Source organism: Meleagris gallopavo, chromosome 4 (genome assembly GCF_905368555.1).
Source record: "Meleagris gallopavo chromosome 4, MGAL_WU_HG_1.1, whole genome shotgun sequence".
Classification (NCBI taxonomy): domain Eukaryota; kingdom Metazoa; phylum Chordata; class Aves; order Galliformes; family Phasianidae; genus Meleagris; species Meleagris gallopavo.
In genome coordinates this window covers 59,058,623-59,074,139 of record NC_139407.1, presented here as the reverse complement: position 1 = coordinate 59,074,139, position 15,517 = coordinate 59,058,623, and the positions used below count along the sequence as shown (strand labels likewise).

Genomic DNA, 15,517 nt, shown 5'->3' with positions numbered 1-15,517 from the left:
TCCATGGTGCAATGTAAGTTTCATGCTCCTTTTCAGTGAGGATGGTAACTTCACAGCCTCAGTGACAGAGGATTAAGATGTGGTTTAAGACCACTGATTTTTTTTAAAACAGAAAATTATGCCACTCTTTTACTTTTGCAGTTTCTCAAATCTTTTCCTTCTTTGAAATCTGTTCTGAATTATGTCTCATTTACCATTGCTGTGCAGTCATAAAGCCACTCCAGATTTCCAGGGGCTCATGGCATATCAAAGCTCTAGTGTGGAAGATAATTTTCTTTAATTTATTTTGCCATCAGTGAATGTATCCCTGAATAATGTAATGCAGCAAAGCCCATTTTAAGAAACCTAACTACGGTTTCTTGTTGGTGAGACTCTTAAAAAATTCTTCCATAGTGCTGGTCAAACTGGTTTGTTTACTAATGGCAGTTTTGTTCTTGTTATTTTGAAGCTAACATTAAACTTTTAGGAAGACTTTTTGATGAGCGTGAATGCCAACATTTATTAAAAAGTTAATTTTCTATCTTTTGAAGCTAAGAATACATTTTTTTTTCTCTTTTTTTTTCTATTACCCAGGTTATTAAAAGAACCTATGGAGTGAACAGCTGAGTCCACATGCAAAAATATAGAAAATATTTATTAAGCATCTTTAAATTGGTGCATTTTTTCATAAAAGTGTTTGCATAATACTTGAAGCTGCAAAATATTTGAACTTACAATTAGAGGTTTTTTAAAATCTATAGCTTCAAGCTGGAATGATTTGATAATCAAATAGGGACCAGCACATCATACACACTGAAAAAAGTATAACGAGAATTTACACTCACACACCAATCAAACACTGGAAAAAAAAAACAAGTGCAATTATTGGATGCTATGTGAACTGTTCTCTACCAAATAGTTTTCTTACAGTACTGAGATCTTTGTCTCCATACTGCATGCTTTCAACAAATGTCGTTTGCATTTCACGCAGATAACACAAAATCTCCTTTTTAGTATCCATATAAAAAAGATAAGTGTTTGACAATAAATTCTCTGTAGTAAATATCTGAGAGGTTAAAAAAAAAAAAGCAAAAAAAAAAAAAAAAAAAGAGAAAAAAACCAAAAACTGTTCTGTGTTGAAAACAAAGAGAGATTTATAGCCCCACAGTGACAAAATTCATATTAAATTCATAAGTTGGAAATTCACAAGTGGAGAAGATGTAGAGTTTGGAGAAAAGGCAGGATGTTAGATTGGACTAGATCTTGGAAATGGGTAAGAGCTGCATGGCAGAAGTGAAGTTTTGAACGTTCCTAGAAAATTAAGGCAATAATTTGTGATGATAGCCCTGTGAGAATGGAAGATCATGAGATGGACTGAGAGGTCAGGAAAACAGAATGCATGGTGTGCTGTCCTCAGTTCTTCAGGAAGGAAGAAAGACTTGAAGATATGTGTGTGTAGATGAATGTGCTAAGCAGATAAGCATTTGTAAAGAAATATCTGGGAAAATTTTATCCTCACAAAAGAAAGTTGACATTAGCAACCAGGAATTAAAAATTGCACAATTTCAGCCAGCAGAGGTGAACATACACAGTCAAGGACATTAACCACCTGAAATGCAAGAAAAACTTCTTGTGAAGCACAGATTGAAAAAATGAAAGTTGAAAACAGTTGTTAAAGATGGAGAACAGTAAGAAAAATTCAAGAAGGTTGGGTTTTTCTTTCAAGAAAAGAAAAACAATTTGCTCTTTCAGGGCTGAAAGGACATTGTGAAGAAATAAGTAATTTTGATTATTCTGGAATGTAGAGGCAAGTTGACAATATTATTAAAAGCACAACATTTGAAGACAACTTTCTCCTCAGAATTTTACGGAATATCTCTACGTTAAAAAGGGCTGAGTAGAAAACGGCAGAGGGACAGGTCTGCTTCCATGGACATACTGAACTCCAACACAAAAGTAGAGCGGAATAAGATGGTTATGGTAATATACTGGATAAAGTGAAAGTTATAATTAGAAAAAATAAAGCAAGGAACCATCAAAGCAACACAAATAAAGCTGAAGAACAGATTTATCTTAGCAACTGAATATCTCCCTTTTGGAGCAGGAAGCAGCTTCAGAAGAAGCCAGCTCTCTCAAATCTTTTAGGCTCTGAAGTAAGATCAGAGATGAAAAATCACCAGCCAAGATGATTTATCTGCTGAAGTAGCTAGAGCACTCGACAACATTATTTCAGTCAGATGTTGCGAACTGGAGATCATTTGAGTGTCTGAAAAATCCTGTTTCCTGGCACAAAGCACAACAAAAGTTAGAAACTTTAGAGTTTTCTTCAGAGAAAGAATTTGTTTGGTTCAAAAAGGAACAGGCATTCACAGAATGTGTTTTCACATAGAGACTTTTCATGTTTTAGTTAAAACTTTTTAGCACTATGATAACTGAATGTGGAAAGATTAGCTCTTTACTGCAAAATAAAAAGTTTAGTCTGAAGAGAGACCACAACAGTGGTAATCAGAACTTTGGATAACCAAAACAGAAACTGATGATGTGACAGAAATTGGGAAGAGACTGGATTGACTTGGGGAAGAAGCGCTATTCTACCAGATGTAGCTTTGCTCCTCACTTATTTGGAAATTAAACTGGAAGCACAGACAAACGATCACCCAACACGTGACTGCAACATTAAGTGCTCTGCAAAGACAGGAGGTGGTCTTGTTACAAAGCAGAAAAGGTATGATTAGTTTTATGATCTTTTAAGTGTTTTATTGCATTGTAATTTGTGTGACAGGTTCCTAAAACAAACAAAAAACCTGTCTGATTTGAGTGAGATTTTCCATATGACATTACGATGCTTTTATCCTATCTTGAAGTAACAGGTTTGTACTTCTGAAAAACTGGGTGTATCTTTTCAGTCTTACTATCCATTGCATGTTGATATCAAACGTAAATCTGAGAAGAGGCTTCAGGTACTCAGGCCATGAAAAATGCTGCTCCTGATTTTTACTTTCTGTGACACAGATTTTAAGTCATCTCTCCCAGATGTATGAGCAAAGAGGAAAACAAAGAGTTTCCGATTTCTGAGATCAGTAGTAACAAATTTCTTGGTTTTATGCTGCAGTACTAAGTACTTTTCAGAACAAAGCATAAGAAACGTAGAGGCCTCCTGGATCATGAAGAAAAAAATCAACTTTAGAAATTATTGTATTAACTTTCATTATATTTATTTTAGTGAATAAAAGTCCACTTAAGAGTAACAAAATATAATGTGAGTAGAAATCTACATATCTACATTAATTGTGAGTTTAATTCCCGCCTGATCTATCTTTCTTTTTTTATCTGGTAGCTACTTTCTGCAAAGTGTATGTCTGAGAAATCTTCTTTCTACAGCTCATGAGTTGAATAGTAGGCTAGGGCACAGCTGAAAATCGTATTAATTTAGCTTCTGATGTTAACATAATAACATGCAGAGCAAATGTGTCCATAATTATTTAAATTTCTTTTGTTGTAGTACGTGGGGTTGCCCATTGTAGGAGAGCACGATATTTGTACACTTCACAGATAGTATTTACAGAGAAATTGATAGTGTTTCAAGGAACTCAAATCAAAGATACTGTTCCATTTGCCAGGAAAAAAGGTGTTTATATTTACCGGTCCCATGGTCTCTGAGGAGAGACTTGGGCTGGTAAGTCTAGAGGAGATGACAAAGGGATTTCAACTTTGTTGTCTGTGTGGATTTACACTTTATTTTCCTTTCCATGCTTCTAGCTTTTAAGTATCATAGTTTCTCAAAGGACTGGGGAGTGGCAGAACCTTTTCAGGCCTCAGTCTTTATGTAGCTGACATAAAGCCAAAGAGTAATACAATAGCAAAATAACACCGTTTTCTGTAATTCACCATATATGTGGATAACTCACATGGACAATAATAAAGCTATTTGTTCTTTTTGCACCAATTTGGTGCTATTTTCTTCTCTGTGGCAAAAATAAATGTTACTTTTCCTTTTTTTTTTTTTCTTAGTGCAGCATTTGAAAAAAAAAATACGAAAGCAAGCAATAAAACAAAAAATTAATTGCATTATTTTGTTGAGAAGTCCAAATGCCAGTATATGCCTTACTATTATAGGTCCAATTTCAAATCAAGAAAAATTGGTTCACAGAATGAAAGCTGTGGCATTTCTAATGTATCAGTTATAGGATTATTCTTTACTGAGAACAGTTTGTGTAAATGAAGGTGAACTGTGGACTGAGGAATTTTTAGAGCTGTTGCTGAAGGAGGCAAAGGAAATAAACAGACTTTGAAAGCTCAAGATTGAAAGTTTCTTTTAGGCATTAATCTTTTGTCTTAAAATAATAAAAATATCAAAGATTTTTTTTTAAAAAAATCCTTTACTATATAAGTACTCCATGTTATCAGCTGCTCTATTTAGTAGAAAACAATCCCCATTTCAAAAGTTTGATACCTAATGCCTTCATGAATTAATGTAGTTGTACATTTTATAAAGATATGCAACTCCTTTCATACATGCTGTGAATTACTTTGAGGTTAGTGAAATGAGACTCTCTTATAAATAATATATGTTTTCAGAACTGAGGACTGTTAATTTGATCTTTAGAGAGGCTTAGCCTCTTATTGCATACTCAGACTGCAGTACATTGAGAACTTAAATGATTATTTTCATCACAGACCCTTCATCTGCTAGAGAACAAGAATTTTGTTACTGTATTAAAATGCTCAGTAACAAAGGATCTGATGTTCTGAATTTTAATGTTAACACTGATACTTCTTGGATTTTTCAGGATTTAGAAGATGCAAGCATACCTGATGAGCAAGAAAGCAGTGTTGGACAAGAGAATTTGAACCTCAGAATAAAAGAGCTGGAGAAATTGGAGCAAAAACTGAAATGCACTTTAGACGACTACATGGAGTCAGATTCTGTGCTAAGAAATAGGTAAATAAAACCTTTTTATTTTTTTGCATGTAATAGATGTCAAGAAATATGTGCAAAACTAGCAAATAAACTCTAAGAATCTTTAGAATGGCTAATAAAAAGAGTTCATAAATGTTTTGTGTAGCTTTCAGAATAGAAATAAACTATTCAAATTTTTGTTTTTACTATTTTAATCAGTTTTGTAGCTTGATGTAGACTCTGTAACCAGACAGCTTTCTCAGGATACTTCATCCTTAAATATTCATAAGGTGTAAATTCTGCTTGCAGATTATATCACTTTTCTTTTAAAAAGTTTTAAGAGTTAATTTTGGAGCAGAAAGATACACTTATTTAAATTTAAAGTTTTGTGCTGTATAAAAAAATTACAGTTTCTGAAAGATGCATGTAGCTTAGTGTGTTAATGCTAATAATTGCTGTAGCTAAATAAGCATTAATTATGTAGTTGACTAGAATAAGATCAAGTTTTTGGTGCCTTCAATTTGCACTATTCTTAACAAAACTAGAGACTTAAATGGATAATAAAATCTAAATTTCCTAACCATGAGTCTAGCAAAACCCAATGATTGAATTGGTGTAGAGACCAGAGTTGTGGTTATCTTTGTGGTGTTTACTTTGCATAACAGAGAAAACTTCAGTCAACATTATCTCCATAAATGTGATTATTTATGGTTTTCATGCTAGACGTGCAGAGAGAGAATGAACATCAACATTGTCTTTAACATCTTTGACAGTCTCCAGAGAAACTTGCAAACCCCAGTAGACTCTTTTTGATAATGTTTATTTGTAGCAATCAAAAAAGTGTTACTATCTTATAGAGAGAAAAATGGGAAAATAAAAATAAATTGATATATTGATGGTGACAGCTTATCCATCTGGACTATACCATTTACTCAGCAAAGATCTTCATTCTCAACATAACAGGATGAAAGAACTGGAGCTGTCACACAGAACACTTCTTGTAATGATTGATCAACTAAACGTGAAAGTGCACCATTTTGAAAAGGCAAATGTGCATGTTAAAGGGAAACTGCGAGAAGTTTGGGAGGAGCTGCTGAGCTTGGTAAGGAGTATATTGTTTCAAATGACCTAGTTTAAGTTCTCCTTAAGGCAGTAGTTTATAAGTCAATCTCCTCTCCAGTGACTGGTCTGTTTTTACACGATATATCATCTCAGGCTTTTTTGTGTGTGTGTGCGTGTGTGTGTGTGTAACACCAGAGGAATCAGAACTATTTTCTCTCTGTGCCTCACTTTCTATTTCTCTAATTGTTTTGACAGTACTGTCAAAAACAAACAAATAAACAACTGTTACTGCTGCCATTTGAGCCATTGAACTTTGAGATATCTGTTCCCAAGTCAACACATTCTTTTTCCATAAGTTAGTTTTTATTCTTCTGGCCCCACATTAAATCATTTTTTTCATTCCCCACCATACATTATACAGCAGCACAACGCAGCCATGACAGCCTGTTTTCTGTACAAAATTCAACTGCTCAGCTGCAGGGAATACAGCAATGTCTCAATGCCTCAGTCTTAATTAAATGTCATAATGACAATGTGATACTGGTTCTAAACAAGGGCAGCATGTGAATCATGAAAGCATTCTCTGCCTTCCATTGACCTCTTTCACCTCTCTATGTCTCTGTGTTCAAGCACAGTTTGATGCAAACCAAAGTACTAAAATACTTTCTGAAACTGATTCGAAAGGCATCTGTTCCTTTCTTCTTTTACCAAGGGCTCATAAAAGGAGCTGACAGATGACAGGTATGGGGAAGGGCAAAGGGCAAAAACTTTGTTTCTTATAAAAGTGTACGTTCTCTTTTATTCAATAAAACCATGACTTCTCTGTCTGTAACATCTCAGTGTCATACCAATATCAGTGTATGGGATATGTTACTTTGTTGTTCAGAGCTGTTTGTATGCATTTCAATTCAAGGTTTCTTTTGATTTAATAGTTCTTGTAGAACATGCAAAAGAAAGTGGGTAGTTTTTGGTTTGAGGTTTTTTTCTTGTTATGTTTTTTTCCTATTTCCTATATTTCCCCTGAGTTTTCAGGGGAGAAAAGGGGTAAAATTATTGCAAAATTAAGAAAAAAAGGTAAGAGAAGATTAGATTTGATATGAAGTTGTTAACTGTACAAATCACTAAAATTTTAGGTTGAAAACCAAGAGAAGTCAGAGAAGAAACAAAAGGAGAAATTACATTGGCTTCTGGAGCAGCTGAAGACAAAAGAAAATGAACTAAAAAGCCAATCTGAGTATTTTGAGCACTACAAACAAAGGCAGAAGCAACAGACATCAGTGCTGAGAAAAAGGGAATGTTACCTTCAGGGTGAGGTGTTTAGACTGGAAAAGCAAGTGCTAGATCTCAGTGCCCATATTGCTCTTTTGACATCTGAGTTAGGAGAGGGAATGGCACAGGGTCTCCATAAGAAGCTGGAATCAGCATCCAAAGGCACGCAGAGCTATAAGCATTCTAATATGCAACTCACAGAATTGAAAAACTCCATTGGAAATGTGGAGCATGACATGAAAATCCACTTTGAGTCATTTCAGAAAAATCTGAAGTTCTTAAGGGATAAAGAGGAGGACAACAGAAGAGAAAGAGCAGACCTGCTGACTCAGCTCCAGTGCTCCCAGGACACCGAAGACTTTCTCAGGAGAAAATTGGAAGAATCTTGTCATCATGTCTATAATCTGAAACTATCTGAAATCAAACTACAGGAACAAGTGAACAAGCTTTTGGATGAAAACAAGTCTTTAAAATATCAAGCTAGGGTGAGGTTAAAAAAGAAAGAAGAAAAGGACTTGCAGCTTACAAGACCAGAAAGTACAGACAACAGTGCTGACTTGGTAAGTAAAAGTAAAGCAAAGTACAATAACGTTTCATTTTTGTATCACCCCAGATTGCACTTTTCATTAGGTATGCAGTGGAGATGTAACCCTGAGGCTTTTTCCTTCCTATATTTGTTTCCTTTATTTCTGTTGATGTATTGAAAGTTTGGTGTCTAATTCACACCAATTGGAATCAGCAGCTGGAGTTTCAATGCATCATTTTTATTAGGTGTATATTGAGGGCACTTCACAAACCTTGTTTCCTTAAGTTTTCAAGTGATGTGCTCAAGGCAGAAGGTCTTTGTTGGCATCAAAAGTAGAACCCAGAAGAACTTCTAAGGCATCTGTCTCATGGACACCATCCAGATGAAGAGTGCATGCATGGTTGGGTGAGTATTCGCATCTTATTCATGCCCGGCTGCTGAAGGAAAAAAGCACAGCTGAGAAAAAAATCTTGCTCATGAGATTTTTTGGATAATGGCGCACAAGAGAAGATAGATACTATATTCAAGTCTGTGAGTTGAGATATTCAGTGGTTTGCAGCTCCCCAGCATTGTGATGTGCTCTGAATACGCTGAATAGGATTTCTTTGCTTCAAGTAGTTCACTCCAGCAATGCCTGGGAAAGCTCCACATATGCTGTAATATGACATTCAGCTTCTGCCAATTCATTTTGCTGACAAAGAATAGTTTCATGGAGGGGACACAAACAAGGTTTTATTATTTATGCACTGGGATAGATGGTATTTTTATTCTGAGGACCTGTTAAATAAAGTGAAATTAGTTCAACCTCATGCTCAGCTACCCATTCAGATTGTGACCTGATATTCCTAGAACTCTCCTGATATTACGTGCAGTTAACTGAAAGGTAACAAACACAAATAAAAACTTCTTTAGTGTAGGAGAACAAACATACTGTGAGTACTTTTAGGACTGGGAGAAGATAGAGAGGACCCTCTGCTTAGAAGTTTAAAAAGAAATCAATATGAAGTTTTTAACCTAGTATTTGAATGCATCTTTACAGACATAGTGGTTTGGTACCATTTGTAACTCGTTAGTCACAATTAAGTGAGAGAAAGAATGTTAAGATCCTTCAGGACCTGCAGGAACTGGCAGCATGCGTAACCTCTGAGGATAGCTTAGAAGATATGTTGCCACTTTTCTCCTTAGCTGCCCTGGGTTGGCAGAAGGACTTGCAGTTGTACTTATTTTTATAAGTCTGAACCATTGCTACAGGTGCTGTACCTGGTGAACCCACTTAAGAATGAAGGTTTGAAAATGTCCCTATCTTAAGATATATTTAGAAGGAGTTGCACTGAGTTGTACATGGGTACCACAACCAAGTGCACTGTGAGGGAACTGCCCAGCTAAAACCAGGAGGGATGGTCGCTTTCACAGCCAGAGAATAAATAGTGAAGAATTACTTCCTAAAGTCTGAGAAAGGGAAAAAGTAAATATTGACTTGAAGGTATGAGAGCATGACCAATTGCCTGAGAATATGCAGAATGTCTTTGAGAAACAGGGCTGTGTCTCCTTCATTCTATTCTGTACTATGGTGAAAAGGTTTTTATTCCTTCACAAAGCTTTCTAACCATTTCTTTTCCAACTATTAATGTATAGCTGTTTTGTCTTAGGAATTTAGGCAGTCTATGGTATAAATAAACATGCCAAAATATATTTTAAGCCAGTGTATTTTGTTCTGATGCACAGTAGGTTGTGTTCCATGTTGTGTTACACAGCATCAGCAGCATCAAGCCTTGTGCACTGCTGGTTGTATTTTCCTTCGCTTTCAGTACTACTACAGGTTCACCTGGATTTTTCCAGTAGAAAATTGTGCCTTCAAATAGTCGGGAAAAAAATTCAATTTCTGTTCAAATAGGATGAGGGAGACCTCTGGTGTTGTATTGTAAAACTGAAGAGGGTTTTTTTTTTTCCCTTAGACTCGTATTAGATTCATTTTAGTTGCCGTTAATAAAATTTCCTAATCTCATTACACTGGTCTTGCAGTATTCAAGCCAAAATAGTTACATAAAAAGAAATCCTATTTAAGCTCATCATACTCCATCACCAGCTTTAAAAACGAGGAGTTATACACATAACAAGAGAAAGTTTCAAGCTGTTATTTTTCTGGAACGTTTCTGATACATCATTTTTCACTGAAAGAGTGGGTAGGATCATATGCCCATTCTGCAGCCAGGAAAAATGTATTTTGTGAAGACAGGCTTATCAGACCTATATGAAATACAAAAGATCTGAGATTCCTCAGTAAATATTGTATCAAATGACAAGCTCATCAACAATACTTGAAAACTATCCTCTGATCATTATTAATGCACTAATATTTAACTCAGTTGGATGTTTTACTCTGGTACCGTGGAAATGAACTGAATCTCATGGAGGAATATAGTCACATAAATCTCATAAGAAAATTAAATTTCCAGAATCTTATCTGCAGTGTTCCAACTGCAGCTTATGCCTGAATGAAAAATACCCAAAAAAGTAGCTAGTACCATGTACCAATGTCATTATTTATCAGAAAATTTCTAAATGTTCACATGAAGGGTCTATTCAAGATCTTGGTGAAGGAAAGTTAAGAAACACCATGCCATGCACTTCTCTACAGCTCTCAAATGAGAGTTAAAGGTTTGATTTCATGCTGTGGTGTTCCAGGCATTCAAGGATTGTGTCTTTTCCATTATTTTATTTAACAGTCTTCTGCCAGAACCCCCATAGTACTCAAGAAAATATATCTGGGAAGAAATAGAGGCAAACTTGCATGAAAAGAATGAGTGTTTTCCAAGGAATTAACATTAGTTTCATTATCACTGAGAAAAAGATGGAAGAAATCTGGAATTATTGTGGTTTCCACACAAATCATACCACCCAGACAAGATACAATAGGGCACAATAATGCAGGATATGGCTTGGGTTGAAATCAAAATTATGCTCATTGGTTATTGAGAGGAAAACCAAGTGACATTTGCAGACTCATTTTGAAGTTGCTGCTTTTTCCATCTGCATATAACTATAAAGCTGCAGATCAGTCCTGATCTGCTGAGGTTTCTTTTCAGCTGGCGTTTGATGCAAAGCACTGTGAGAAGACAAAAATGACTCTGTTGTCTTGGTTTCTTGCTGCTTTGGCTACAGCCTCAATTATGTTTTTTGTCAAGGAAATCAAATCAGATTATTCACTAAGAATAAGCATGGCACATGTGAAACATGATCTGCAGTGTATCAGACATTAAGGGTATCTGCTTTTCACCAGAAACTGTCCTTGCATCCAAATTCAATCTGATACTGAAGATAAATTTTGAGAAGAGAATCTGAATTTTATAATTAAATTACTGACTGAAGACAATTTTTTTCCCCAAACAACTATTCTACCTTTTCTAAAGAGCTATTCCAATATAGAAACATTTATCTTCATAGCCTGCACAGTGCTGGGCATAGAACTGTTAGTCTCTTTGTTAATGGATAACGTATCAATTAGACTTTGCCTTGCTAGTTCTGTGCTCCAACATATTGTGCATACTTATTACTCAGATATTCTTCCTTAAGTAGCTATAGAGTCTCAAGGAGATGTGAGGGTAAAATTTAACAAGCACGATATTTACTGGAAAATGTTGGAATGAGAGAAGTATATAAGAATAGTAGCAATTATGATGAAATAATTGGTCGATTGAATGTTAATAGAAAATAGCAAAGAAAAGTTGTGTGCTTGTGTGCTTTCATATCAGGAATGATGTTTTTATAATCCTCTTTTATATTTTCTTCCCCCTTTTCTCATTAAGAACAGAGACCTACACCAGCAAGATGTTCAAAACCAGAAAAGGGGAGCAATCACAGATCAACAGAGAAGCAGAGCTGCTCAAACTCCAATTGTGCTGCTGCATGCCATGGAGTATGGTATGAAAATGAGCTGCAATTTTTTATTTCATTTCTGTGCAGCAAAAGTGAAGATCACTTCTTTCTTGTGGTGTGCTTGACTTAGAAGGTAAAACAGCTCCAAAAACCTTCTCATCTGGAAATAGTATCTTAAGAATGTGGAAGAATAACTATTCACTTGTATGACATGAGGATTTAGATGTGAGCTTTCTCAATAAATCCTGCAACTGCCAAGAGGCTGAGAAGTTAGGCGACACTTTTCAAGTTTAGACTGAAATAAAGTGTTTGGGAACTCTGTGCAGCTGTCAGATTTATTTTTTAGACTAAACATTACATGAAGGCTCTGATCTTGGCAAATTGCATCTAGTTAATTTTCCGACTAAAATTAATGTGAGCTTTATGATGAATTTCAGTTTATGCAAGAACAGACCTACACCAAGTATTTTAACCCTCAGGTTTAACCTTTATGTTTAACACATAAGTTGTCCTCTACTCAATGTTATGAAATGTTTATTTCATTTTTAAAGACTTTAAGAACTGGAGGGTGGGGGAACAATCTCCAAACATACCTTAATTTAGAGCTTAATACTTGACTTTTCTTATGAAATATATTTTCTTGCTTAATGTCATCCTTGTCTCTGTATCAGTCATGGTACGCCCTTCTGCTAGAGAAGGTAGTTTGGGGCATATTCTTACCAAAATGCTTTTCATTCAAATCATCTGGTCAGAAATATTGGGGGTTTGTTTTTCATGTAACTGCCTGTGAATGCCATTACACTTACCCTGTGCTTTATAGTAACAGAAACACTGGGATACAGCTGTGATGGGCCTAAACAGACAAAAAGGCTACGAGAAGAACTGCTGCCAGTTTTGGAGCACAATTCCAACACCCTTGCAAATGCTGCTGAAGAACTCAGTTCTGCTAAGACCAAACTGGTAAGAAGTTCCTCATTTTTGTGAAAACAGTGAATCTGTGTATTTTGAGTTAAGAAGAAGAGTTAGTGTAATTAATGACAAATATAAAAGCATTCGAAATCCTATCTAGTTAAGTTGTTATTCAAGGTGAATAATGTTGTGCTCTAAGAAAATGATTGACTATTTGTATCTTCTTATTTTTACTTTATTCTATTTCAAATCCTCAAATTATTTGAAAACTTCATGCGGCAATGCTTTTCTCATTTGTCCATAATCAAATATTATTTCCATTGGCTTATATTTTTCAGTTTGAAACATATCTCCTTTGCAATTATCAGGTCACCCTAGGAACAAAAAGTACAGGTGCTTCAGAAGACAGTTTCACGTTGTTTAGATGTACCCCCAGCTATTCTATGGCAAGACTGCTTCCACCTTGCTCTGAAAAAGTAACTAACGGAGAAACAAGCAAAGGAAACAAAGATGGAGAATACTTTTCTTTCTTGAAAGAACAAGCTATACATCTACCAGCAAAAATGTTCCCTGTTTCTGTGGTTGAAGATTTGATGAGAAACAAACCCAACATTATCTTGTTAAAACCGGAAAGCTATGAGGTAGAGGCTGTCACAACAATGAAGAAAGTGAGGAGTTTGGATTTCAGTGGGGCAAATACCAGTCTTTGCTTGGATGGTCTCTGTGTTGTTACAGAAGAAGGTTTTTCTGATAAAGCTCCTACATCTCTTTGCGGAAATATTCCATGTTCTATGATTAAAAATTTTGCATCCTCTCTTCAAAAATACAGAGTGGAAAAGCATCACCAAAAGAAATTAATTCTACCAAAAAGTGAAAGTAAGAATAAAAGTTCAGATAAAAGTGTTCATGATAGAAAATATCACCAAAAAATCTTTAGATCGAGAATTAAAGGAGAAGAAATACAGACTGAGAAATCCCAAGTACAACAGATAATCTCTGTTTTTGGGGAAAATTCTAATGTTTTAAATAAGAGAGGTTTGATAAAGCCTGAGAATCAGGGAATTGAAGCCAAAGACAAACGAGGTACTCCACAAGGTGTCCACAAAATATCTGTGCATGTGAAAGACTTTCAGATGCATTTCAGAGAGAGTCCTGAACGAGTGGAGAAACAAGGAAGACTCACAGAAATCTGCATATCTGATGTGATGAGGGTGTGCAAAGGTGGAGACACGATAAAAATGGGAGAGGAAAAGAAGAAACCTCAGAAGACAACTCACCAAATAAACCCTTCAAGAAATATTGGACTGAAAGAAAAAAAAGTCCAGTCCCTGAAACTACATGAATCAAATGAGAATAATTTCTCATGTCAGGAAATTGCTGCTGAAAGCATGCAATGTACGTACTCTCAGAAATGTTTTTGGTCAGAGGAAGAGGGTAATCCACTAAACATATTGTTTCCTATGCAGAAGAGGTCATTGTGTTTAAGCAAACAGTTCTTGTCAGAGAACAATTTTTCTGAATATTTCTTTCACTTGTCACCACCAGCAGCGGTTCATGAGTGTAATATGAAAACATATGTATTGGAAAAATTAGTGGCAATGTGTTCACAGAGGATATTTCTGCTGATGCAAGAGAATGAAAACTACTTTAAAAAGGTCTGTGTATTACAAGAGGAGAATGAGAGATGCGTTCAGAAGATGCGTGCACTGGAAGAGGACATGAATGCATATTTTCAGTACGCTTTAGAAGCTGATGATGATAACAGTGTTTCTTTTCAAAATTTACTCAATGAGAATGAAATTGTTGGTAAATGTTATAATGTGTCAGAAGGAAATACCAAGAGTCCAGGAACAATTTTTGCTAAAACCATCTCTAAGAATCTCTCTTACATTGATGAGAGAAGTAGGAATTTGGGGAAAGACTTATTACCAATTGAATTAGATAAACTTCCCAAGAGTGTTTTACCTCTAGATAGAAAGAAAATTAGATATTTTCAGCTACTTTCTGACCTAAAAGAAGAAAGAAGAAGGTGCTTCAAAGAAATGGCTAAATTATTACAAGACAAGGAAAACTATATAGCAAAATATAATGAATTAACACATGAGAGAGAGGGAAACTTAAAAAGAATATCTCTTTTAGAAGGTGAAAAGGAAAATTTATTGGTAAGTTTGGCAGATATAAAATGTGAACAAGATAAATACCGGACCTTGGTCTCAGAACTTCAGGAGTGCAAAACTAGCTGTTATCAGACTATTTCTGACTTACAGGAGGAAAAATGTATCCTGAAAAGAGCTATAGACCAAATTAAAAAAGAAAATGCAGAACAACTTGGTGAGTTTCAGAAAGCAAATGCTGACTTCATTTTAGAAAATAACAGATTGAAAGAATTAATGTGTTCTTTGGGTTTCTCCTATGAAGATCTGAGGAAAGAAATAAGTTTGGGAACAAAGGAAAAGGTAGTAAAAATAAAAGAAGAAAATAAAACTCAACAGTATGGTGTTAAGCCAAGGAAAGTTGAAACAGCGTGTGGTGTAACTCAGACTGAAGAAGAAGGAAGAGACACGTCCAGCTATTTCCACAGCAAAGAGGTAAATATTAAAAATAATGAAAGTTATCAAACAGGATCTTGTAAAGAAAGAAAGAAATATGAACATGTTCATTTACTAACTTTTATTCTGATAGGATTTATTTTTTTAGTCTGTTCTGGTTTTTATGAAACGTATACTCAAAGACAAGATCTTTAATTATATTGTTTCTCATCTGTATTTTTCTTCTGCAATTGTGAATCTTACATTACAGTGAAATTCTATGGAAATTACATTGTCCTTATAAGAGCGGAATTATTGCTTCAGTTGAGAATAATCAACAGGGAAAGATTTATCTCTACTATTCTGATTTTATGCAAATATTTATTGTAATTCAGGTAAAAGGAAACTATATTTTTCACTAAAAAATATGTAAACAGTTGTGTATGAGTGGGAAGAGTCATGTCTTTC

The 15,517-nt window shown here is 35.1% G+C and overlaps 2 protein-coding genes across 8 annotated transcripts in view; both read left to right on the top strand.

Moving 5' to 3' along the window:
• JAKMIP1 (janus kinase and microtubule interacting protein 1) overlaps positions 1 to 711 on the top strand; it is a 126,459-nt gene extending 125,748 nt beyond the window's left edge. For all 6 annotated transcript variants that reach the window (XM_085223496.1, XM_085223501.1, XM_085223499.1 and 3 more), the window contains one exon: positions 574 to 711. In XM_085223496.1, the coding sequence (XP_085079622.1) occupies positions 574 to 606 (33 nt within the window). In that variant the 3' untranslated portion in view covers positions 607 to 711. The remainder of the gene's footprint in view (positions 1 to 573) is intronic.
• Positions 712 to 2,562: 1,851 nt separating this feature from the next.
• C4H4orf50 (chromosome 4 C4orf50 homolog) overlaps positions 2,563 to 15,517 on the top strand; it is a 74,192-nt gene continuing 61,237 nt past the window's right edge. For both annotated transcript variants that reach the window (XR_014883225.1, XM_085223494.1), the window contains exons 1-7: positions 2,563 to 2,704; positions 4,770 to 4,921; positions 5,843 to 5,981; positions 7,075 to 7,770; positions 11,543 to 11,657; positions 12,433 to 12,572; positions 12,890 to 15,109. Coding sequence is in view for 1 of the 2 variants with exons in the window: in XM_085223494.1 (XP_085079620.1) it covers positions 4,893 to 4,921; positions 5,843 to 5,981; positions 7,075 to 7,770; positions 11,543 to 11,657; positions 12,433 to 12,572; positions 12,890 to 15,109 (3,339 nt within the window). In the remaining variant the exon portion in view is untranslated. The remainder of the gene's footprint in view (positions 2,705 to 4,769; positions 4,922 to 5,842; positions 5,982 to 7,074; positions 7,771 to 11,542; positions 11,658 to 12,432; positions 12,573 to 12,889; positions 15,110 to 15,517) is intronic.